The sequence below is a fragment of the Pyrenophora tritici-repentis genome, chromosome 1 (genome assembly GCF_003171515.1).
Source record: "Pyrenophora tritici-repentis strain M4 chromosome 1, whole genome shotgun sequence".
NCBI lineage: Eukaryota > Fungi > Ascomycota > Dothideomycetes > Pleosporales > Pleosporaceae > Pyrenophora > Pyrenophora tritici-repentis.
In genome coordinates this window covers 7694662-7717780 of record NC_089390.1, presented here as the reverse complement: position 1 = coordinate 7717780, position 23119 = coordinate 7694662, and the positions used below count along the sequence as shown (strand labels likewise).

General features: G+C 51.7%; 8 protein-coding genes across 8 annotated transcripts; 3 read left to right on the top strand and 5 right to left on the bottom strand.

Annotated features, from left to right (window-relative positions):
• Nucleotides 1–480: 480 nt before the first annotated feature.
• PtrM4_029700 (Sas10-Utp3 domain containing protein) lies at nt 481–1557 on the bottom strand (the record flags this gene model as incomplete). Its single annotated transcript, XM_001941880.2, has 1 exon — nt 481–1557. The coding sequence occupies one exon, from the start codon at nt 1555–1557 to the stop codon at nt 481–483; it is 1077 nt and encodes a 358-aa protein (XP_001941915.2).
• Nucleotides 1558–4842: 3285 nt separating this feature from the next.
• Nucleotides 4843–7080, bottom strand: PtrM4_029690 (C6 zinc finger domain containing protein; the record flags this gene model as incomplete). The annotated part of the gene is made up of 3 exons (XM_066103880.1): nt 4843–5071; nt 5119–6623; nt 6676–7080. The coding sequence occupies 3 exons, from the start codon at nt 7078–7080 to the stop codon at nt 4843–4845; spliced, it is 2139 nt and encodes a 712-aa protein (XP_065966082.1).
• A 2074-nt stretch (nt 7081–9154) lies between these two features.
• Nucleotides 9155–10650, top strand: PtrM4_029680 (uncharacterized protein; the record flags this gene model as incomplete). The annotated part of the gene is made up of 3 exons (XM_001941878.2): nt 9155–9244; nt 9298–9526; nt 10448–10650. 3 exons carry the CDS (start codon nt 9155–9157, stop codon nt 10648–10650), a joined length of 522 nt encoding a protein of 173 aa, XP_001941913.2.
• Nucleotides 10651–11065: 415 nt separating this feature from the next.
• Nucleotides 11066–11998, bottom strand: PtrM4_029670 (uncharacterized protein; the record flags this gene model as incomplete). The annotated part of the gene is made up of 1 exon (XM_001941876.1): nt 11066–11998. The coding sequence occupies one exon, from the start codon at nt 11996–11998 to the stop codon at nt 11066–11068; it is 933 nt and encodes a 310-aa protein (XP_001941911.1).
• Nucleotides 11999–13708: 1710 nt separating this feature from the next.
• PtrM4_029660 (ERV1, Mitochondrial sulfhydryl oxidase protein) lies at nt 13709–14368 on the top strand (the record flags this gene model as incomplete). The annotated part of the gene is made up of 2 exons (XM_001941875.2): nt 13709–13809; nt 13912–14368. 2 exons carry the CDS (start codon nt 13709–13711, stop codon nt 14366–14368), a joined length of 558 nt encoding a protein of 185 aa, XP_001941910.1.
• Nucleotides 14369–14872: 504 nt separating this feature from the next.
• Nucleotides 14873–16114, top strand: PtrM4_029650 (uncharacterized protein; the record flags this gene model as incomplete). Its single annotated transcript, XM_066103879.1, has 2 exons — nt 14873–15116; nt 15444–16114. 2 exons carry the CDS (start codon nt 14873–14875, stop codon nt 16112–16114), a joined length of 915 nt encoding a protein of 304 aa, XP_065966081.1.
• Nucleotides 16115–16460: 346 nt separating this feature from the next.
• Nucleotides 16461–17727, bottom strand: PtrM4_029640 (SPS1, Serine-threonine protein kinase; the record flags this gene model as incomplete). The annotated part of the gene is made up of 5 exons (XM_001941873.2): nt 16461–16489; nt 16538–16885; nt 16938–17319; nt 17373–17568; nt 17624–17727. 5 exons carry the CDS (start codon nt 17725–17727, stop codon nt 16461–16463), a joined length of 1059 nt encoding a protein of 352 aa, XP_001941908.1.
• Nucleotides 17728–21161: 3434 nt separating this feature from the next.
• On the bottom strand, nt 21162–23022 carry PtrM4_029630 (SrmB, Superfamily II DNA and RNA helicase; the record flags this gene model as incomplete). The annotated part of the gene is made up of 2 exons (XM_001941869.1): nt 21162–21315; nt 21371–23022. The coding sequence occupies 2 exons, from the start codon at nt 23020–23022 to the stop codon at nt 21162–21164; spliced, it is 1806 nt and encodes a 601-aa protein (XP_001941904.1).
• Nucleotides 23023–23119: the final 97 nt, after the last annotated feature.

Genomic DNA, 23119 nt, shown 5'->3' with positions numbered 1-23119 from the left:
GAATCTTACCCGACCGAATACTTCAATATGTATATTATCGTTTGAACGCTCTTGGCAAATTTCCACTATGATTGGAAGTATGTACAGGCTTGTTAACCACGAACAACACTCCTCTTAGAACAACTAGGATACGCTGGAGGATATTACATATCCTGCTGTCCACATATAAGCATCTTTGCGTCTTAATCTGACATCTGCACTAACCTCTACAAGACTTGTAAGCTAGTGTGTAAGATCTTCTCGTATGGAGAGCGCCACAACTTATCACCATGTGCTCGTCTCTCCAATTGGACTTCAAAACTAGTTTCAGTAATCTCCACTTGGACTCCAGATATCACTGTTGTTTCGAGATGGTATTCACATATATCGGACACGGGCGTGTGTATGGTGAACATGAACTTGTAAAAGTGCAAATATATTTCTCAGGGTCGCCTAGTCGCCACTGTACCGGTAGTAGATACCCAAATAAACTCCAATACATTACTTGTACCTTCCAACAACCTTTCTCCTTTTCTCAAACGCATCTCCTGCGGCCGATCCCGACCCCCTTGGCCCATCGCCCACAGGCCTCTTCCGACTTTTCTCGAGACTTCCCAGAGTACCACCCTTCTTCTGCGTGAGCCGCTCAATTCGGTCAATACCCGAACTCAACCCTCTCCACTCCTCGCCACCAAAACCACCGTCACGTTGCTGCCTAGCCTTCTGCTTGGCAGTCTCCTTCTTGCTCTTCGGCGCCAAGCGCGTAAAGTTGGCTTCTTCGTACTCTCGCCTCTCGTTCTCTTCGCGGCGCTCACGCTCGGATTTGGTGTGTCGGCCACCGTTTGTGATTGTGGAGCCGATGCTGGGTTCGGCAATGGGTGCAGAAGACATCTCAGTAGCAATGAACTCATCCAGCGTCGCGGATTTTCCTGGGCGGCGCTCACGGCGTGCTTCCCTGCCCTCGGGCGTCGGCATAGCCATGGGAGTAATCTTTGGCGGGCGGTAAATACCGTCCTTTGCTGATTCACGTGCGCGCTCTGCAGCGGCTTCGGTCTTTTGACGGGTCACCAGGGCGCGACGGGGACCGTAAGCCATCTCGTCTTCGTCTTCCTCGGTTTGTGCGGAGCCGTTTGATTCGGCATCGCTTACGTCCGAATCGGATCCTGTGTCTGCGTTTCTCTTGTTCGGCTTCGATATTGGCTTGGCAGTTGCCTGAGCATTCCGTCGGGTAGCGTCATCTGCTGTTCTCAAGATCTTGTCGATTTGGTATTTGAGGCGACTCTCCAGTGGCCGCACACCCTTCTCCAGATACACCCTCAACTCTACAAGCTTTTGAACCACCTCATCTTGAAAGTGAAGATCCGCCTCTTTCTGGTCGCCTTTTCGCGATCTCAACTTGAGTAGGATGAGGAAAACAAGGTTTTGCAGATAGGACAGTAGTAGTTCGTTCTTGACATCCAGTAACGAAATACCGTCCTTTGGAGGTAAAATGTCATCGGTTGGAAGTGCCTCAGTGGCGGATTGTATCGATGTAGTGAGTGTCACGAGAAGCGCCTCCAGTGAGTTGTCGACGGCCATGATGTGTGAGATGATACCGTGATCGTAGTCGGCGCGCGCTGGAAATGTTGAAGTTGCAAGAAATTTTAGTGGATCCAGTCGCGCTAACCTGATGCACAGTCTGCGCAGCGCGACCTCTGATGGCTCGTGCATCATGTCCGCCAACTTCGTATCATCTCCTCTTGTCTTCTGGCTGGAGCTGATGCAAAAGTAAAAAAACATCAGATTACATTCCGGTTCCTCAGTTTGCTTCGGCTGATATATCGGCATGGATTCTTCTGCTGGCATCATTACCGAACTTTGGAAATGACATCACACTAACTCTACTACCTAGGTAAACTTGAAGTCATCAGGCATAGCGAGAAACTTATGTTCTATATGTAAGTGCAATATGCCTCAGAGATGATCTAGATTTGGAAACTGACTTTCCGATTCAGAAGACATACATTCTCATTCTGTGGCAGGCAGGTGAAGAGCCGTGCGCGAATGTCATATCAAATGTCTCTAGAGAAAATGGTTTGGACAATTTGCACACTATCCTTAGTACATATGCATATTTCTTACAATATAGATTCTGATGGGAAAGCGTATTTGGACCCTGTTATATCTTAGTTACAGCTTGTGACTACCAGGAAATAATCAGACTCCATCCCGGATGGCGCATTGTCGACTGGCGGAAGTGAAATGGAGAATTTCAGTTACAGCGTTTCGAGGGATATATTCTGCACGCAAGGTTGCAACCATACACCCTAAAAACCGTTAGAAAATGTGTCTATTGTTAGCGATAGACTCCATGGTCGAAACCAGGTGTTATCTCGCCAAGAACACGCGAATCGTGGACTCATCCATGGGGACTATCTGATAACAGATAGCACTCACAGTGATATAGCAGTATCATCCCCAGGATTGGATATGCGGGGACCCGGTCGATCTGCAACACAAAGGTTGATGAACCCAAACTATCGAACTGCAACTGAGGCAGGAAGAGGTGTTGCTCAGCGACAAGCTTCCGTCATCAACACCATCAGTCGTTCCTGCACCGATACCTCACAACCCAAGTCTCAGTTCACAACCTGCACAAGCCATGCATCACTCCCACTCCACCCACACCCCAACTCGCTCCCACCACATGCGTCCCAAAGCAGAAACCTCCCACCCTGTATTCTCCGTGACCCCCTTCCAGAACGGTTCCAGAAGCCTTCCACAACCCATGTCCCGCTCGATCTTCCCTGCTGCAGCATCGTCGCTGTACATCTAACAAGGGGATCGATCCATCGTCGTCATTGATTCAGCATAAAGGTTCCATATCGCGCACTCGCTTCACCACCATCACCTCGCTTGCGCAATGGATTCGAAGCTGGCGGTTGACACTTTCTCCGGAGCACTGCCCCGTCTACCCGCTTTGTGGCGTCATTCCCAACCCCTAACCCCCTCACGCCACCAATGACAACAGTTGCAAGGTGCAAATACGGCGTGTAGGATCTTGTTCAAATATAGTATCAGGAACGACGACGAAGTTGACACCACTGTTCTCTGTTTGAGGTGAGGGGATTACGCTGATCACAGTTTTCTCTGTGCGGGGAAATTGACTTGGTAAACTCATTGAGGGTGTCATTGATTCTCCATTAGTAACTAGGCACATAAGTTTTCCGAGGCTAGGTGCAATACCTCGGTATTAGGCAGACAGTCCACCAACAATCACGGTCAGCGCCTAGGGCGGTGAGGCTGCCGGCAGCAGTCATCCCTAGGTACTTGCACTAGGTACTTACAAATAGCTGACAAGAAACACTGGACCATCCCCACGCCCCCCTGATCAAATTAGGACGATGAGAGAGTCTGCAACTTGTCATCTGTGAAAAGGAACCTCTTTACCAACTACTTCATTGCCAAATGTGACTATAAGCCATGGGTTGGTTCCCAGCACTAAGCAGCCGTTACAAACCGTAGATACTCAGGACCCTTACCCACCAAAACATGACGACCGTTTACCGTTTGGAAAGAAGCAAACAGAAAAACGGCCACAAAAAAAGGAAGTAAAATAACCATCCATCGTCATCCGCTCAACCCCCCTAGGCCGCCTTACATCGTCCTTTCAGTGGAACCTTCCCTAGGTACCGGTACATACCCTTTGCAAACCACCCCCATCCCTACCGTAGCGACCTATAACAACTTTACTATAATACGTGTAAACCATATCTTGCTGTCTTTTCTTCCGGTGGTCTTCGAGAAGACGCTTCGAAAAAAGTTCCACCGCTTCCTTTCGACGAGGTCCGAAGAGCGCGCGCCAGTTGAGTTGCCACGGATAAAGTCGAACCAAAAAAGTCAAACGTGTGGGCTAGTGTGGGTACATTGTCAGCGGTAGGGTACACTAACCTTGATCCTGGTCGCGGCCTGCAGGAATCCGATATTAAATACTTGTGCATCGGCGTGTCTTTTATCAAATCATGGCGTTGAGCATGCCGCGCGCACGAGTGGCTGACTTGCCTTTTTTGAAGGGGCACATGTATGTAGGTGTAGGAATGGATGTGGGCGGGGTGGCTCATGATTCAGGTTCACGCGTTGTTGGAGGATTTTAGGACGCTTGTTTGATTACATGTGTTGTCTTGCAGATATCGTAGCTTGATGCAGCAGGTTACATCAAGTGATCATCGAAATGTCAACGTGGTGGCTGTTGCAGCGGCTCAAGCCACCGTCCCGTACCGAGACCGACATCATATGGGGTACATCTCGGTAGCCACAGATCGTCCTTCAAATCCATCGTTCTGATCCATTCGTTGGCTCGTCAGCTGTGTCGCCACCATGTATGCATCGAAACACAGCTCGATTATCAGTCAACACTCTTCGATTCCACGATCAGGGCTGTGCATCATCATGCTGGCCGTAGTTCTCTTTCCTAATTTCGGCTTTTTTCATGGAACCCCAATTTCGGTACCATCGTGGTCTCATTTGTTGCTATACCGGGGATAGTTCTTAACGCGAAGGATCAGGAAATATCCAGGTGGGTACGGCAGATAGGTTGCGGAGAGCGGCAACGGACGGCATCAAGCTACGGGTCTGTGCTTCAACCCACAATTGGGTCGAAAAAACGCGCCACTTGTGTCGTGTAGATGGTCGCCCTTATGGATTTGCGATGATCGCTTGCAAGACAGCAGTTACGCGGAGCATCCCGGATGGAGAAGGTAAATCGTTGCGCAGTACAGGCAACGGCTCTGAACTGGCAGTAGTGGACGGGAAATCTCGTCCGTATCAAAGTGGGCATGTAGTAAGTCTTGTAGCGAGTATTCTTGGTCACTGCGATGCGAAATCTCATACTTCGAATTTGAGGCCTGCTGTCCGTAACCACATTTGTCGCTTTCCTTCGGCCTCACGAATGATCTCAGCGGAGAGACGAAGGCTAGGCGCGAGATGTGCGTAGCGCTCCATTTCAAGGACCACATTGTTTATGATGTCGTCCATTGTTGCTGGTGGAGGAAGTAGCTGGGAGAGTGAAGGAGTCATGGTTGCACCCATGATGAGCAGGGTCTGGGAGATGATACTAGTAGATTGTTAATGATTGCGTTGATGACGAAGGAAGAAACTTACGAGAGCGCACCCTGGAACAGATAGGGGATATGTCCGGCGTGGTGCGCAGTAATGTACTCTAGTTGGCGAACACATGCTTCCAGACACTTGTGGCAATTGTCCTGCACACCGGAATCCATTGCCAGGCTTTCATCCTGCAGCACGAGCAGTACGTATGGTCGAAAGATGATTGTGCGGCATGCAAAGTAGCGTAGTCTGAGAACTGTTTGCACGGGGTTCTGCAACGGTACCCTATCAAGCGGGAACTGCATGGCTGGTGGTAGTCCGGCATACCACTGATTCAATTGGAAATCTAGTTCCACGACGAGCGGGTCTAGTTGAGCAATGGAGGTGGCAGCCGGGCCTTTCGAATACGGTGTGGTCCGGATGTAGAGCATCGAACTCACCCGATTGAGCAACCTTCGAAGGGCGATCTCGGCAAGGAAGTACCATAACTCGTCCCGACCAACTGCTTCGGTCCCTAAATCTTCAAAGCCGGTCGGCAAAGAAAAGCCCTCTTCAAACTGCGCAATGCCTGAATGAGGAAGATCTAGCTCCGCTAGAAGATCGCTCTCGATCATGACCGCATTCCAATACACTCTTCTGCCAAGTTCTTCTTCAGCTGGCGACACTCGGCCAGGTGCGCTCAGAAGAAGTTGTAGCTTCATACTCGCACCCGACAACACATTCCAGGCTTCAACAGGACGTACAAGGTACACCAGGTATGCTGCAGCAAGAATCTGACACTGCGCGGCGACCATGTTATTCCTTGTCATGACGGTTGGTAGCAGACTCCAAGCTGCGGCGAAGTATGCCAAGCCGGGGGGATCCTTGTCCGGGTTCTGTTGTGTTATACTCCCGGTGCTTGCAGCATGACCAAGCGCAAGTACTAGGAGAACAATGCAACTTTCAGGCCCATCTCGAAATCCGTGGCTGAGTGCAGTCTGGTAGTGATCACTCCATGTATATGGGTTGACGACTGCGTAGAAGACATTTACTCTCTCAAAGTATGCTTGAACGTACACGCCAGTGTTGGACAAGTCTAGACCGCGAGTTGTACCGAGGCTTACTGATTCACGGGTCATCTCTAGCTGAAGGAGTATCTTGGCATCATATTGACGAGACACCAGTTCCCGGATCATGGGTGAGGATAGCAGATTCAAGGCTGCCGTGTTGTGTGTTTTTGGCATGGTGGAGATATTTGAGGGGTGGTTGGTCCATGTTCCTATGCCGTTGATCGGCTGAACCATACCGAGATGGGGTATATGGCCGGCACTGCGAGCGAGAAAATCTTCGCTCGTTGAGTTGCTTGCAGCTGGGGAATGCGAAGACAATGAATAGTTACTGGTGAAGCCAGACTGTAGAAGACCTTCAATGCGGTTCAGGTGTTCCAGGATCAGCTTGTCGCCAGCGTCAAGCTTGATACCTGGCTCACGGTATATGCATTCGGCATTCAGTTCTGTGCAAAGTCTGCACTTTGGTCGTGTGCCGTCGCATCGAGACTTTCGAGACCGACATATTTCGCACTAGCCTTGTCAGTCGTTGAAGCTGAGGGACAGGTAGAAATGGCAGCTGTACCGCTATAGTCGCACGCCGTCGTGGATAGTCTATTGTGTCGGTACTGGGGCGCTTCTTTGTAGCTGGTCGGGGCTCTGGGTTGGAGCCGTCGTTCCCATTGCTTGTGGGCGCAATACCGTTTGAGGCGGGTGGAGTGTTCTCATTTGACATTTCCCGATCGGTACCGGATGATTGAGACATATTGCGGGGCCGCTTCTTGAAGGAATTACTCAAACGGCCGCCTCCTGAAAACAGATCATTTGGGGAGTCGAGAAGATGGGGAGAGGTCAGGGCAGACTTGAGGATAAAGCTGTTGGCGTCGGGCAAAGTGGAGAGATTGAGGGAGAAGGCATCCCTGGGGAAACCTCCATTGGTCGTTGCTGACGATACGGGACTAACGTCTGGAGAAGGAGTGATAGCTGCCATGATTGGTTGACGGGCAGACGGCGGCCGGGGCGACGCTGCAGACAATTCCTGCGGCGTGCAGCTAGAATATCCACGGGTGCAAGCTGGGCGTAGGTTACGAAAGCAGGGAAGCAGTGGGCGGGAAGGAGACGAGACGGAAGGCCCAGCAGCGATTATAAGTATAGTAGGCCAAAGTTCGCCTCTTGTTAGCTTCTAGGTACACCCGTGGACAAGTCACGAAACGACGTGGGTGCTTGGGAGATGAGCTTCGCGAGCAAACGAATGCGGGGATGACATGGGGCCTCACGCACTCCACATTGCGCTCAGACAGACGACAAACGATATTGGCGCCGACGAGGGCTGCAAGGGCCCCGGGGTCGCATAGTCGAAGTCGTCGAGTAACTACCCACAGCCTTCGCCCGGTTCGGTTGACGATAGATTGCATCGAATGCTGCCGAGCGCTAGGGTGGGATATGTGTTGACGCAACCACACATGCCTGTCATTTGCTTGCTTAGACACTGGTCTGCAGGAAGCACGGAGCAAGCCAAAGCCCCATCATCTCCTCACTCGCTCGCTATGCCGTGTGTCAATTGTGTGTGTATGAGGCCAAACATTGCGCTAACCGCGTACAACAGCCTAAAGCTAGGGAATGTCAGAAAAGACAGACCAATGATAGTTATGGCACGCCGCACGCTAGCAGCCTTGGCTGTGAGGGTCCGGCATGGCAGCCCTCAGCGAACGGTACTGGTGGACCTGCATCAGCACCACCTCATGACCTTTCTCTCTGCGCCATACCAGCGTATCCAGCATCTCTATATTGCTTCAAGCCACACACGAACTCCGCTCGAACACTTGCATGCGCTGTGATAGGCGCGACAAAGCTTCCACGCAGCATATCATATCAAATTGCGGCCCAAGTGCAATCACAGGGTACGCCCCGGTCTCTTCCTGTAGGAGGAGCCGTAGGAGAAGTGGATCCCTTCTACACACTATGCCTTCAACTTTGTCGGTGACTCAATGTGCATTCGTGCTGGACTCCGGCGCTATCTGCTGCGGTTTCCCTAGGTACTGCCTTTGACTGCGCACTCAGTCCTGAGGTAAGCTACCGTTACCGCAGCCATGACGCTAGTACGAACGGGTACACGATATGGTGTTACCCCACCACTTCCAAATCTCGGCTTGTAGTATGCGGGACAACTGACTGTGCGTCCAGTAAGAGCAGGCTTCTAGAAGTTGGGCAAGGCTGGCTCGTATTCGAGTATCCTGATCTGCGTATCAAGCGGTTAACCCCAGTCATGCGTCTAGCCTGGGGTACACCGTTTGGCACTCCGCTTAATTAGAATACCCGCCGTTTTCGTCCATGCAGTCTGATGATTGAGGCATACCGAGCGCCATGTTTGTCAGAAAACTGGGCTGATCTTAGTAGCTGCTTGAAGTGTTGTTAGAATTGGCTAGATGACAGTCCAGTCAGCCGGGCCCCGGCATATACGTGAGGATTTCTTCTATCATATCACTTCGCGATATAGCTCGTATGTGCCGGGGCTAAAATATTTCTTGGACGCGGTTCTCGCATCATACTACATAAACGAGATGAATCCGAGTAGCATGGTTCCGAACTACTCAATCTGATACCTCGCTGCTCAAACCATGACGACATCTGTAAATCTCAGGGTCATGAGACACATCGCTGAAATGATTGTCTTCTTGAAGCTGTATCGGGACTAGAACATAGGGTAAGTATCGTTGGAATACCTAATTAAAAGCTTACCAGACATTCGTGACAAGCGAAACCTTCACTCTAGATTGCACGATTCACAAGATTTCATGCGATGACGTCGTGTCTGTTACACTAACAAACAAAAGTGTCTGTGTGTGGAAGGAACAACAGCGCTACAGCCACTGTCTCGCAAACGAACAAACAATGGGGCTCATTCTAGAGTGTCTTGCGACATCCACTCCGAAAACAGCAAACTCCAAGGGAGTGGTTCAACACTGTCTGTCCTTCACCCAAGAGAGGACTACGTTGCACAGCTACTTTGCTTCACCATTATCTGCATGAAGCCCGAAGGACTGGACGCATTCACAACACAAACCATGAGACCAGATGCACTAGATGCTGCTACAACAAAAGCCACGCACAAGAGTATGCACTCGTCTCGGACAAATTCACCGGCCCAGCAGCAGGTATGCTCTCCATACTCGCTTACCTTCAACATTTCTCATACTCATCTTTCCAGGTTGAACACCACAACAACTCCAGGACTCCTATCGTATCCACGGACGGTACATTTTCCCCAACAGACAACACTAGGAATGAACCAGCATCCGCTGCCTCGATCCTTGTCTCAGAAGTCGTACAAAGCGTCAAGACCGCCGTCGACGATGCGCTGACATGGGCCGAGAACAAGGTCGATGGCCTGAATCCGGGACAAGAGAGCGCTGGACCATACACGTCGCCGGCTACTTGTATGCCTTCGGATCTCGATGTCATTGCGAGTGGACTTATGCCTGCTGTGCAGGGCACTGGACAGGACGAAGATAACGACAACACAAAGGGAAAAGACAAAGAGAACAAGTAGGAAGCGAGGGAGGGGATGACAAAGGAAAAAGGTCTAGGACAACAGCTTGCTGCGGGTATGTCTGAACATGGCGTGACAGCAGTGTGGGAACCAAGATCTGCATGGTCAAAGTGAGACATCATACCCAAGCAAGCCTTGGGTAACTTGACTGAAAACTCAATCTTAAATTCCATAATGTCAGAATCGCAAACCCATCTCCAAGCTGTACTGTCAACTTCGGACCCGCAAAAAGTGGGGCAATACCATCCCAAAAGCATACTAAACCTCGGCTCAACCCACATAGCCCTAGGCACCATCAAGCCATCACAACGACGCTATTCGTGACATGTGCATCCCAGAACTGTCTCCGCAATCTCCATACACCTGCACATACCCAGCATTGTAGTAACCCTTTCTCCTCCCTCAAAACTCTAATTCCACGAAACAATGGCATCAACAACCTCGCACTCGCACCCTCTGCTCAAAGCTTCCAGCGCCGCCTATGGCATCCTAGCACTCCTGCACACGGTAAATGCCCCCCCCCCTCCCCGTATATATACAAACTCTTATTCCTAACATTTACTTGTACAATCCAGATGAAAGGCCTTGACCAGTTCAAACATCCAACCATGCGTACGCTACCAATTGTGCTGCGCGGCGCTAGCAAGATAGGATGGTACGAGGGGAGTGGGTTTTTTGTGATTATGAGTATGTTGATTCCTGTATCTTCTCTTTCTTGGGGACTGCGTTTTTTTGCGTAAAACTGCGTTGGTTTACGTAAAACTGCGTTAGTTGAGGGGTGGATGGGGCTGACAGGTTGGTTTGCTAGGTATTCTGAATTACAAGTGGGCGCAGACTGGCATCTATGATGTGTATGATAAGGGTATTGCGGGTATCCTGGTTGGTATGATGGCTGCTGCGGGCGGAGCTTACTGGAGGAGTAATGATAAGCCTACGGCTATGGTTTTGGGCTTTGTTGCCATTCTACAGGCGCTTGGTGTGAGGAATGGGTGGTACGATCGCTTTGCTTAGGGTTGAGGCACTGTACTGGCATTATGTGATATGTTGCGCGTATACTTGTATGAACCAACTGATCACTTTCACATGAAAATAAGACTCCATCCTCGTTGAATGGGAAAACAAAACATTATTACTTTTGGCTGAACAGTACGACGGCCAAAGACGATTACAGTCTCGTTATCATGATCTCGTAAATCACACGAATATCAGGTTGTGGGTATAGAACACCAGCCATGCCCCATTCCATTCCCCAAATCCGAATATAGTCCTGCCCAGAACTCCTGAATCATAATGATCATAAAAGCATCCGACAATTACTTGTGCCATGAATGCTACACGCACTCCTTCGCCGCTCGAATGCCGCTAGATTTCTTTTGAGTAGACCGACCGTGAAGCCGTTTCCGTCGCCGTGTACTCTGGAACAGTCTTATGCTGTCTCCTCGCGTACTGTCTTGGCCTTCTGGATGTGGACAGGGACAGACCGTTTGGCACTACCGAGCAGGCGCTCAAGACGAGCGATGTAGTAGTCTTCGAAGCTCTTGCTGGAGTCCGACTTGACCTCGTCTTCTGCGAGTTGCTCGAGACGCATACATGCCCTATCGACGGCGTCCTCCAGTTCCTCGGCCCAGTTGCTCTTCTCAGTGACGCCGTCACTCTTCAAGCTAGTGCGGTCACTGCCATCGACAACGGTCTTGACAGACTCCGTGCTGGTCTCCATGAGCGTTGAAGGAAAGCAAGGAGCAACAGAGTTTGTCGGCAAGTCGTTGGAGGTGAAAGACAAGTACTCTTCGATGCGCGGGTTTACCGCAGGGGAACCTAGAGCGATAGGAACTGAGCCTGTAGCTATAACAAGAGAGGCAGGAAGCTTACGAGCGTCCGCAGAGCCCTGTTTGTCCTTGCCACTCTCGCTCAACACCTCGGATATGCTGGCAATGTCCGCTTCCTCATCCTCGGCAACAGAGGGCTCAGGCGAGTAGTTGCTCGAGCTCATGTCTGCGTCACGGTGGCGAAGCTTGCGGTCGTCGATCTTCAGTTGAGCGAGCCTATCGCCGATGACGCTGAAACCGCGACCGCGAGTGATAGGTTGACGATAGACAACGGAGGGAGCTGGAGAGCCAACTTCGGGCGTGTTGATAGGTGGCGAAGGGTAGCCAGCCTCCATGGCGGCTTCATTGAGAGACTCCTGGATGGGAGCGAGTATCCTGGCGACAGCGTTGTAGTCCATCTCGGGAGGAGGGTCGACAGGATCGCTGCCGAAAGGACTAGTGATGGGTTCAGTAGCGGGCGTAGGGTTTGGAACCGATGGAACGCCTGAGTGCGAGTCTAGAGACATGACTTTGGTGATGATGCTGGTAGACATTGTCGCAGTTGTCTTCGCAGCTGTGTCTTGAGTGTGCTGGTTAGCCGACTCCAAGTTATGTTCGTAGTGATGATGTATTGAAACACTCTGATTGGTCGAAGCAGCAAAGTAAACTTGGGTGTAGGAGAAGGGCCAAATGTGCAGAGGTAGACGTACTTATTATCTATCGAGGCTAGTCACGGTGTGTGTTTGCGCTGGCACTTTCGCTGTCTGTGATCCCTTATATTCAGCAAATAATTGCAATTCAAGTTGGGAGTGGTTGCGATCGTGAGTAATTGGTATTTGAAGTGTGGGGGAGCGCGGGTGTGGTAGTGTGGAGAGAAGAGGTGCGTGCGCCTGCCCACAGTCGACAGAGCCTGGAGCCTGGAAGTCGCCCCCGATCACAGACGTGAGTGAGAAAGTAAGATGGAGAGCGATAGTGCTACGTCACAGATTATAAACAGACCGGTACCGACCCAAACCAGGAAGCGGTGCGATGAGCGGTGACGAGGGACTCGGCACGTGACTGACCATAGGGAAGGGTGCGCACCTCACCACACGTACTCAGCCCTCCGCAGATTGTACAGCGATCCTCAAACTGATACCATGCTTCTGTTTTGCTGTGGCATTCTCCAATATCCGATGGCGTTGTGAATACCGGCGTGTGGCAGGTTGTGAAGCGCAGTGCCATATTTGACCGCTGCATCGTCATCAGACTGGTACGTATCACCCCACGGGCAAACGAAAGCCCCCTGTTCTTGAGATTTCCGTGCTCTTTTTCTGCTTCCAGAAGTATTGATCCTGGGTATGAGGCTGTAGTAGTAGCCATGGCCAGACATTCCATTCTAGGGGATAGCACTAGGCCGTACGTTACCAATATCCGCAAGTCAAATCGAACTGAGAGCGATACGGGGATCAAGGACGGAATGTTGTCTTGGAGTTATACCAGTGAATACAAAAGGCATGACTGCACCTGAGTGTCATCAAATACTAGACTCACTAGTGTTAAAAAGCCAATGTAGTTGCCAGACACGTCTATTGCCACACTGTCCAGTATTTTATGACACCCAGGTGACTGAGCCAGTGCGGTAGAAACAGACATACACGGAATGCTGCAGAACGCTAGAACCAAGCACGCGATCGAGAAAGCAGTCCTGCTCTTGATCAGTCATCTGTCAGGGGTTCCTACCAAGAAAGGGAAGGCATTGCATTCTCGAAATAGAAGCATTAGACGCAGACTACACCGCTTAAGACCGTGAGGACCTGAGGCTTTAAACCAACTAACCTAAGTACTTTCATGAGCTGGGTCATAGCTGAAGACCCACGAGGCGTTCAGCTCCTACCGTTCCTAAAGATTTTCGCTGTCATTATAGCACACCCATGGCGATACGGGATGTGGAGGGTTTGGTGATGTTACACACGTGTTGTTCAGGAGTCGTGTTTCATCGCCCTGCACGGCCACAACACATGAGGCGTCTAATCGCCCAGAGCAATTGACGTGCAACAACAGCCCTTCAACCCGGCGCATGCGATTTACAATACTAAGGAAGAAGTTGCACATAAGCTCAATTCAAGGAAATAGTCATGATACGTCGTCGATCACGGTTACGTTGACCCCCCGGTGGGCAGCTGCATAAGTCCGAGGTCCGGCGATCGAAGAGCTTAGAAATCACGGTTCCAACGTCTGCAACATATCACAACCACAACGAGGCGTCTGGACAAAGGGAAAACATGGCGCAGAGTTCCACCGAGACGAGCGAAAAGCAAGAGACGGATAGAACCGGGTACACGAAGCTGGCAAACGGTATTGTGCTGGGTCCCGATGGCAAGCCGTAAGTACCTAGCAGTCGTTCAATGCGCCGGACGACTTGACGACCTGCGACAAGCTTGCTTTACTAAGAGCCAACACGCTAATCTATGCGCCTACTCTGCAGATGTCGAACATGCAACGATGTGAAATCCCTCTTTGCAATGTCCGGCAAACTGCCCACGAAACGTACCCAGTCCCAACCCACCACTACCACCGCTGCCGCACCCACGCTTCCCGCCGACTGCCCTCCCGATGTCGAAGAGCTTGGCCGCTCTTCCTGGACACTTTTGCACTCCATAACTGGTGCCTACCCAGTAAACCCTTCACCTCAATTGCAATCTGAAACTAAGTCGTTCCTTACCACGTTTGGCAAACTCTATCCATGCTGGGTCTGCGCGGAGGATTTCCAGGCCTGGATGCAAAAGAACACGCCGAGGGTGAGCAGTAGAAGCGAGTTTGGCGAGTGGATGTGCGAGGCGCATAATGCTGTAAATGAGAAGTTGGGCAAGCAAACCTTTGATTGCAAGAGGTGGGAGGAACGCTGGAGAACAGGGTGGAAGGATGGGAGGTGTGACTTCTGATGGTACGCGTCATTCCCACAATACGAAAGAAACGAAGGTTGTACGATTACTGTACGATTAACTGGGCGCATGAAAAAGACGGGTATTTGCATACATAGCGCGGACGCTACTTTGTAAAACAGCACAAATAGAGAGACACGGGCGTGAAAGGCGGCGTTTAGGTCATGGCAGCTCAACCAAACAACACATGTCAAGATGAGACTGGGACTTGATAAGGGAAGATAGGCTACGAACTCCTCAGTCGCTGCTTCTCCATACCAGCATTGCCCCTCATTCAAACAATGGTCGACTACCAGACCGTCGAAGCACTACACGTGCCCATCTGGCTCAACACCTGGCCATGAGCTCACAGCGTGGTAATCACGCCACACACGCGAGCGATTCAGAAATGCCAGATAAAACTGCTAGACACAAGTGTTTCCCGCACGTATGCGCGCCTCACATGCATTTCATGCCCTTGTACAAAAACTCGCTCCACCCATGCTCCTTGCACCCATGATAGTCATGGCCGGTTTCCGAAACCACGCTGACACAGTGACAACAAGCGCGCACCACCGGCACCACGACAAAAAGTCCATAACCGAGTCCAGCCCGCCCTCGACTTCTGCCCCGGTGGAGCCGGCCTCACAAATCGATCGTTCCTCCGCTATTGCATTGTCTATTATATTAGGCCTGATTCTCATGGCCGTTGCTTGGTTTCTGTACTTACACTTTACTCACAAACGACAAGACGCCGCCGACCTCGAACGTCAGACTACTGCTGCTGCTGCTGCTGCCGCGGAAACAAATACAAACATGGGAAGAATTACTTGGCGTAGGTCTGCGTCTGCTGGCACGGTGGAGACGACGGGTAGGCCCAAGTCGAACAGTGTTTTCAAACATATACCACATCCACACTTGCATAGGAAGGACTCAGTCACCACTACCACACAGGGAGACCAACACACAGACACGGACAGAACAAGCGGGGAAACGAAGAGAAGATGGCCTAGTCTGTCGTTATGGCAGAGCCACGACTCGGAAGCCAGTACCCTTGCACCAAGTACAACCTCTGATTGCCCATCAATCTATGCAGACACGCTGCCATTTTCCTCGGACGAACGACCTGCACCCACACACCTCTTCCGACTTCAACCACGCAAGACTTTCCCGGAGCAGTCGTCTCCTCCTCCTGCACAATTCCGCCTGCAATCACGCAAGACCTTTCCCGAGGTATCACATCCAGTCGCCCAGTCTCGACTACAGTCACGCAAGAGCTTTGCTGATCCGCCACCAACCCCCAAATCTCGTTCTCAAACCACACTACCAAGGCGGAACTCGTCCCTATCACAGAGCCAATACGACAAACAGTGGTGGAGTGAGGTCGGTCGCCGAGGCTCAGCCACCGCCGCTACAAGACGCCTGTCGGTGCTGGAACCAGTCTTGGAGCACGATATCAGGAGTCGTTCCTGCGAATCGAAGAAGCCGAGCAAGCCTGAAGCTTCAAAGAAGAATGAAGTGGGAAGTAGTCGTCGCCGTAGTAGCACCCATGCTTCTTGGGAGGGAAGTAGATGCGAATCAGTCATGTATGATTGGACCAGGCCTACAGACGAAGAAGTGCGGTCGAAGAGTACAGGCAAGATTTTCAAAGGTGTAGATTGGAACCAAGGCAGTGATAGTGTGAGAGGACGCCAACAAGAGAGAGCTGAACTCGTTGAAAGCCGAGACGATAGCGTTTATAGGATGGACTGGGCTTTGAAGATGTAGCATACTCATGGACCTGAGGTCATGGACAGACATAAGGAGATAGATCAGGATCAATCAAACGTGCCGAGATCAGTCTGCAGGAAAGTGCGATATTCCCGTACTTTGTCATCTCGTATTGTAATTCTAGGAAATTCTTTATAGAGGGCGTTCGAAGCTCATTTCCGCGCTTCACTTGCGGCCATGCCGAGATCATCATTCTTCTGCTGAGAATCCAAATTATAGGAAGATGGTATGCCTCCTCTCACATGGTACTGCGCTCAGACCAGCTAGCTGCGGACAAGCTCCGGAAAACGACCCGACCGTGGTATCTTGTGTATATCTCGCGCTCGGTAGAAAACGTGACAGCTTATCGCATAATCTCCTGGTAGATGAGTACTGTAGTGTGTTAGCCTGACTCGATGCAGATATAAAAGCATCACTTACGCTTCAGCTGCTCCTTTGTCAGGTTGTCCTTGTTTTTATCAAAGTCGAAGAACTCCTCTGGAATTGGGTCGGCAGTTGGCTCGTCATCTGGGTCATGGTATGGCTCAAGGTATGGGTGCTTGAGCGCCTCCTCGACCGTGATTCGCTTCACGGGGTTGAAAGCAAGTAACCGCTCGAGCAGGTCAAGCGCCAGATCGTTGGTCTTGGGGAACATGGCCTTCCATGGGATCTTCTTCTTGAAGGGCAGAGATCGGATGTACTCGCGAGCTCGGCGGGACTTGATTCCGTAGTAATCCTCCATGGTCGGCGTGCCGAGCACATCGAGAATCAAAGTGAGCTGGTGGTGGTCTGAATGCTGTTAGTTTGAAGTATGCAGTCTGGTCATTTCTCTAATGCTTACAGTCCTTTCCTGGGAACAAAGGCTTCCCGCTGAGCATCTCAGCTAGAATACATCCTACACTCCAGACGTCGATGGCCTTTGTGTACTCCTTGAATGTAAGCATGATCTCCGGTGCACGGTACCAACGCGTGGCAACGTATTCCGTCATGAAGCCAGAGTTGTCTTCGGTCGAAGCGGCCGATCGAGCCAGACCGAAATCGCAGACTTTGAGATCGCAGTTGGCATTTAGGAGCAAGTTGGAGGGCTTGAGATCTCGGTGGAGCACGTTCGCCGAGTGCATGGCCTTCAGTGCGCGTAGAGTTTGGTAGATGAAGTACTGGCAATGGTCGTCGGAGAGCTCCTGTGTGCGGATGACGCGATGCATGTCTGTCTCCATGAGTTCCTGGGGGGTGGTGTTAGCAACTGAATGACATGCTATTCTGCAGGCATGCATACCTGAATCAGATAAACCTCAGTAAAGGTCTCGTAGTTCCTCGGCTTCTGGATGTCGAGAATGGAGATGATGTTCTCGTGGTTGAAGTAGCGCAGTAGCTTCATCTCTCGTAGTGTTCTCAGACAGAACATGGAGTGATCAAAGGGGGTGATCTTCTTGATGGCGACCTTTTGGCCTGACGGCTTGTGAAGCGCGGAGCTATTGCGTGGTTAACAGGTTGGCCTGATGGCTGTCATAGTGGGGCATGGCATACCAGACAACACCGTACGCGCCTTCTCCCACGACATCTTGGATATCGTACTGCTCGGAGACATTGAAGGAGATCTTCCTGGAGCTACCGCTCCCTGCGGGGGGCATGTTGGCGGGTGCGGTGGTGGCTTTGGGCTTCTGGGCGGGTGTATGGGGTCAATTGAGCGGATACTCAATGGTTGCGGGGTCGCGACTGCTGTCGTCGACAACGGGATGAGGAAAGCGAGAGAGTTGGGTTGCGGTGTGGCAATGTTCAGGAATCTAAAGGCATTGTCCGTCAGTACAACTAAGTACGCGCTGGGCAGCTCATTTGACAGGCATTGTTCGCTAGCCAGCAGGTGTGCCTTGGGCGCTCATGGTGAAACGGCGCTGTGTCAGACACAGAGTCCAGCCCCACGTGCTTCTTTGAGCCGCACAAGCCGTTGCTCGCCTTGAGAGGCTACACGAAGCACGAGCAGAGACAAAGGACAGGTCGCCGTCTGTGCGCGGCCGCCATTGTCGAGGAGCGAGGCTTCAGACTTACCAGATGATTGCAGCCCGTCGCAAGAGACGTCGGATGCGGTGCTGGAACTTGGTCTCGGCCCGCACTTGGCTCGGGGCTCCTCGTACAGTCTGTCTGCTGCGAGGCTCGTATCTGAGCGGACAGTATGATGCCACTGGTTACGGCAATGGTTCAGCTGGGTCGATCAACGGGAGCGAAAGAGGCTTCGCTTCGGGGCTTCTCGAGAGTGCTGGGGTGATGCCCGTCCAAGGTGGAGAGGGGAGTGAGGCGGTGACAGCAAGGGGAGACGGATGGTGGGGCAGCGTGTGCTCAGTCCCCGATGAGGTGTGCAGTGTGAGTGAGTGTGAGCAAGATCAAAGTGCCTCTCTCCTTGGCACAAACACCCAGCAACAAACGGTACGACGGTTCAATGGGCACGGGGATGGCGCAAACACGAGGAAGGTGCGATGGGCACACCGAGGAAGGCGCGATGGATGGTGTATTTGTTGCTGCGGCGGTCGCGGTTTCCAAGTGGGATGGCGGGGTCGAGCAACGCCGAACGAAGCAAGTCAGGTACGATCTACTGCAAGACAAGACCACTACGCAGCAAGCAGCAGGCCAGCTTCAGCTTAGGTGGTTGAGCGCGAAGATTCCCAGAAACACGCCCATCTCAAAGGGCTACCGAGCCCAAATATACTTCCCAACCCAGTCGCAGCTCTCCGCCAGACTTTTGGGCTAACCGCCGTATGATCCAGCCACTGTGTGAGCTGCGCGAGTCACATCCTGTGCCTTTTGCTATATGCACGAGAGCGACCCCCAAACCTTCGAGAACTGTTTCGCTAGGCCAAAGCTACCACTCTTGCTTAGCCTTGCACCCACAGCGCCTCTCTAACCCACCTGCAAACGTCTCTTTACCCCCTTTCAAATCCAATAAAGTAGTCGTCAACCCACATGCTCACCCTCCCCGCATTGCCCTCCTGCACCGCCGTGGCGGCTTGTCATCCCTCTTCGTTGCTGAAGCTCACGGCTCGCAAGCTGTAGGGCAATGGCTGAAACTGGCTACCTGCAGGGCCTAGTTCCACATTTGCAACGGCTATACTTAGTAGACCCATTTATGAGACCAGCCTCACCGAACGGGTGCACCCTCTCCCGAACCCATTGGTCCCTGACCATGCTCATCGCACCCCTCCAACCATTCCTCACCAACCCGACCATGCTGCATTTCCAATCGCCGCCCGACCAAGACTCTCGACCGTCTTATCCTTGCGCCCTACGCGCCCCACCTCACCCACGCCCAATTCAGGAATTCCAACCATCTGAAACAAATTCGAGAAGCTTGCCAAGTTGCACATCATCACGGCTGCCGCAGAGCATCCATACATGGCTGCTGAGCATGCTAGCTGATCGACACGTGAAACTGATTTGCGCTCAGAAGAAACAAAATCCTCGCGAAAGAATTGCCGACAATGCTACTCGGGGGAAAAACTGGTTGTATTTGCAATTCGCTAAACGCTCTCAAAAATTATGCCTTGCATGCATCGCTATCATAAAAGTCGTTCCAAAAGGCCTTCTCCTTCTCCATGCCGTTTCCATGCCCGCTGCGTCTTCAATTCCTAAACCGGAATGACGTACGCTCGCACCCCTGTCCATTCTCGTCTTCTCTATCATTTCAGCCAAACCGGGAGTCATGCAGATGACAGCGTGCCCTTGGGCGGGTATTTTTGTCCTTGTTGTTCGACTCGTGGAGCGCAGGTGCACCATTGTTCTAGGGGAACGCTTTCCATGACGCTCGTGATGTGTTTACCGCAACCCCACCATGTCGTCTTTTCTGCGACATGTTAGCACGAAGAGCTATGTCAAAGCGAGAGATGACGAGAGGAGACGTACGACATGAATCACAAACAGCCTTCTTGCACATGATGAAGATTGAGTTGATGGTTCGAGTACGGTTGGATGTAACTTGGGGGTAGAGAGCTGAAACTGATGCGAAGAGCTTGATATACCGAGTACGATTGGCGTATATCAAGGGTGTAGTGTAGATGTAGTAGCGTATTATAGTATCTTATGTGGAAGATATAAAGTCGTTGGAATATCTGGAGTGAAGAAGCTGGAGTTCGTTCGAGCAATTCACCCATCTTACCGTCTCCCCATCCATATATATACCACCCCCACTCAATACGCGTATAGTCTTAAGCAATCCAACGCCGTCCATATCTCTAGTCCTCGGGCTCTATAGCCGTGCTCGCCATTTTCTCTGGGGCGTATCGACACCCTGCCGCCCTCTGATTGGCTGTCACTGCATTTCCGAACCATAGTCGCCGACTACATTCGGCGAAGTCAACCCTGCACTCTCTTTTTTTCGCAAACAGTGCCAAACGCAATGCAGCTCTAGTCTGCGGGAGCGGCGCATCGTGGAACTCATATTCCGGGGCTCTTACTCGACACTAGGCGAGATATGGTGTGCATCGGATTTGGGTCGGTGTGCGGCTTCGTCCAGGTCTAGGCGGTGGAAGAGGCAAATCTTAGTTCGAATCGTGGATTTTCAGCTCGCAGCGTCGTCATTTTGGTGCGAGGAAGGTGAGTAGTGCATCTGCATGGTCATGACTGTGGCGTGAGCAGGAGATACTACCTTGGCACGTGGCTGCGATGCATTTGGAATCATACATCACGGTCTGGAAGCAACACGTAAGGTGAGCTGACGTACAGCTACTAGACGCAGGGGGATCATGTCACACTCTAGTAGGAATGGCACGGTTGGACCTTCATACTGCCATACCACCGCGCCTGTTCTAAGCCAAATACAACGTAGAATCTCCATTCGTCACTCATAGATAGCATCTATACTAACCAACCAAACTACATGGGATTAAAGATGGCCATCTATGCGTGTATACTGCCGGAACTTTTGCTTCTGCATGACCCGAAACGCCTCCGCTAGAGAAATGCTCTTGTTTCTAAAAGTCGATCACCGCCTGCAGCTGCAGCCGGCCGTCTCCACTTCGCCGACCAACTTCGCGGAAAGATGCCGAAATACGGCACAATTGAATCCAACAAATGGCTCCTAGTCAAAAGTAATCTTGGTCGCTGCTTTGGTGTTTTCCGTGTCCTTGTAGAAGGCTCCGTAGGCACCGTGTTCCTTCTTCTTCACTGTAGTGCCGAATTTCATGAGCTCTTCTGGGACAGGCTGGTTCGCTGCTTTCAGGACATTGATCAATCTATCCATGTTGTTAGTTATTAAGGCATGAATAAGAAAATCCAAGGGAAACTCACGATCCGGATAGTGCCTTGTCATGGTCAGTGAACAGTGTAATGGCCAACCCCTCCTTTCCAGCACGACCCGTTCGGCCGATTCTGTGAACGTAGTCCTCGGCGGTAAGCGGGAAGGTGACATTGATGACAACCTTCACTGCTGGAATATCGAGTCCACGTGCAGCTACGTCGGTGGCCACGAGAAGTGGGACGTGGCCTTCCTTGAACGCAGCCAGTGAGGCGCTGCGCTTTTCTTGGCTCAGGTCACCATGAATGCCGCCCACACGGAAGCCCTTCATGCGGATGAAGTTCTCAATGCGCACGGCTTCCTTTTTATAGAGACAGAAGACAAGGATCCGATCGTCCTTGTTCTTGCCAGACTGATATTGCTTAAGCAACTGAAGAAGACGCTGCTCCTTGGCACGGGGATCTACAACTTCGACGACCTGCTTGATGCGCACGTTGGCGCGAAGTTCGCCTGACTGGTTGTCGCCGATTGTGATCTTGACCGGCGAGTTCATGAAGGTGGATGCAAGATCCCTGACCGAAGGCGGCCATGTAGCGGTGAACATGAGAGTCTGGCGCTTCTTGGGCGTCTGTGAAATGATTTGGCGGATTGCTTCTTCGAAGCCCTTGTCAAGCATACGGTCGGCCTCGTCAAGGACGACGTACTCAGCTTTGCTGAGATCTGCAGAGCCTTCGCCAATAAGATCATTGAGGCGACCTGGTGTAGCGACAACGATGTGTGCTTTGCGGCAAGCAGCGACTTGTGGATCCTTTGGCACACCGCCGTATACACAGACTACCGAAAGCCCAGCAGGCGTCGCCAGCGCTACTAACTGGTCGTAGATCTGAACGGCCAGTTCGCGCGTGGGCGAAACGATGACGGCCTTGATGCCCTTGCGCTTCTCCTGAGGCAATGCCGAGATGTAACGCACACAGGGCACACCAAACGCCAGTGTCTTGCCAGAACCCGTCTCAGCAACTCCAACCATGTCCCTTCCAGAGAGCAAAAATGGCCATGTCGCTGCCTGTATAGGTGTTGGGGCACTGAACTTGGCGAAAAATGCACGTTGCGCATCGTCGACTGGCAGGTACTTGAAGTTCAAGATTGGTCGAAGCTTGCGGGCGGCAGGTTGGGGGTCTTGGATTGTCATGGTGTTTTTGGCGAGGAAGGCATCGACGTCTGCTTGCGGGAGCTGTGTCAGTTCCTTGCTCTCTTCATAGTGTCCTGGCTCGGCGACCGTCGCGCTCGACGTCGCAGGCTCGACAATGGCAGCGACTGGTGTAGGCTTCGATGAGGGTGTAGGCTCTGTGACCTCTTCGCCCTTGGCTAATGCCTTTGCGCGCTTCTTCTCTGCCTTTCGCGCTGCCTTCTTTGCTGCCTTTACAGCTTCTTCATCTTCCGTGTCCGCTGCTGCCGCAGTCTTCAGTGCTTCCTTGGCTGCTTTGGCCGCCTTCTTCGCAGCCTTGCGCTCAGCCTTGGCCTGCTTCTCTTCGTCTGCCGACTCATCTACGCTCTTGCCATTGGTTTCCTCGACTTGCGCATGACCATTGGTCTCGGTCTTGCTAAGCTTCTTGCTCTTATCCTTCTTACTCTTCTTTCTTGAAAGCTCTGGTGTTGTCGTCGCACCATCTTCGGTGACGACGTCGGAAATCGGTCGTTTTCCCATCTTGTCGATGCGCAATGCTACTTGTGTAGGAAGCAGCGAAACATGGCGGAAAAATCACTTTTTTCGTCGGCGGTCGGCATCAGCCACAATCGATAAC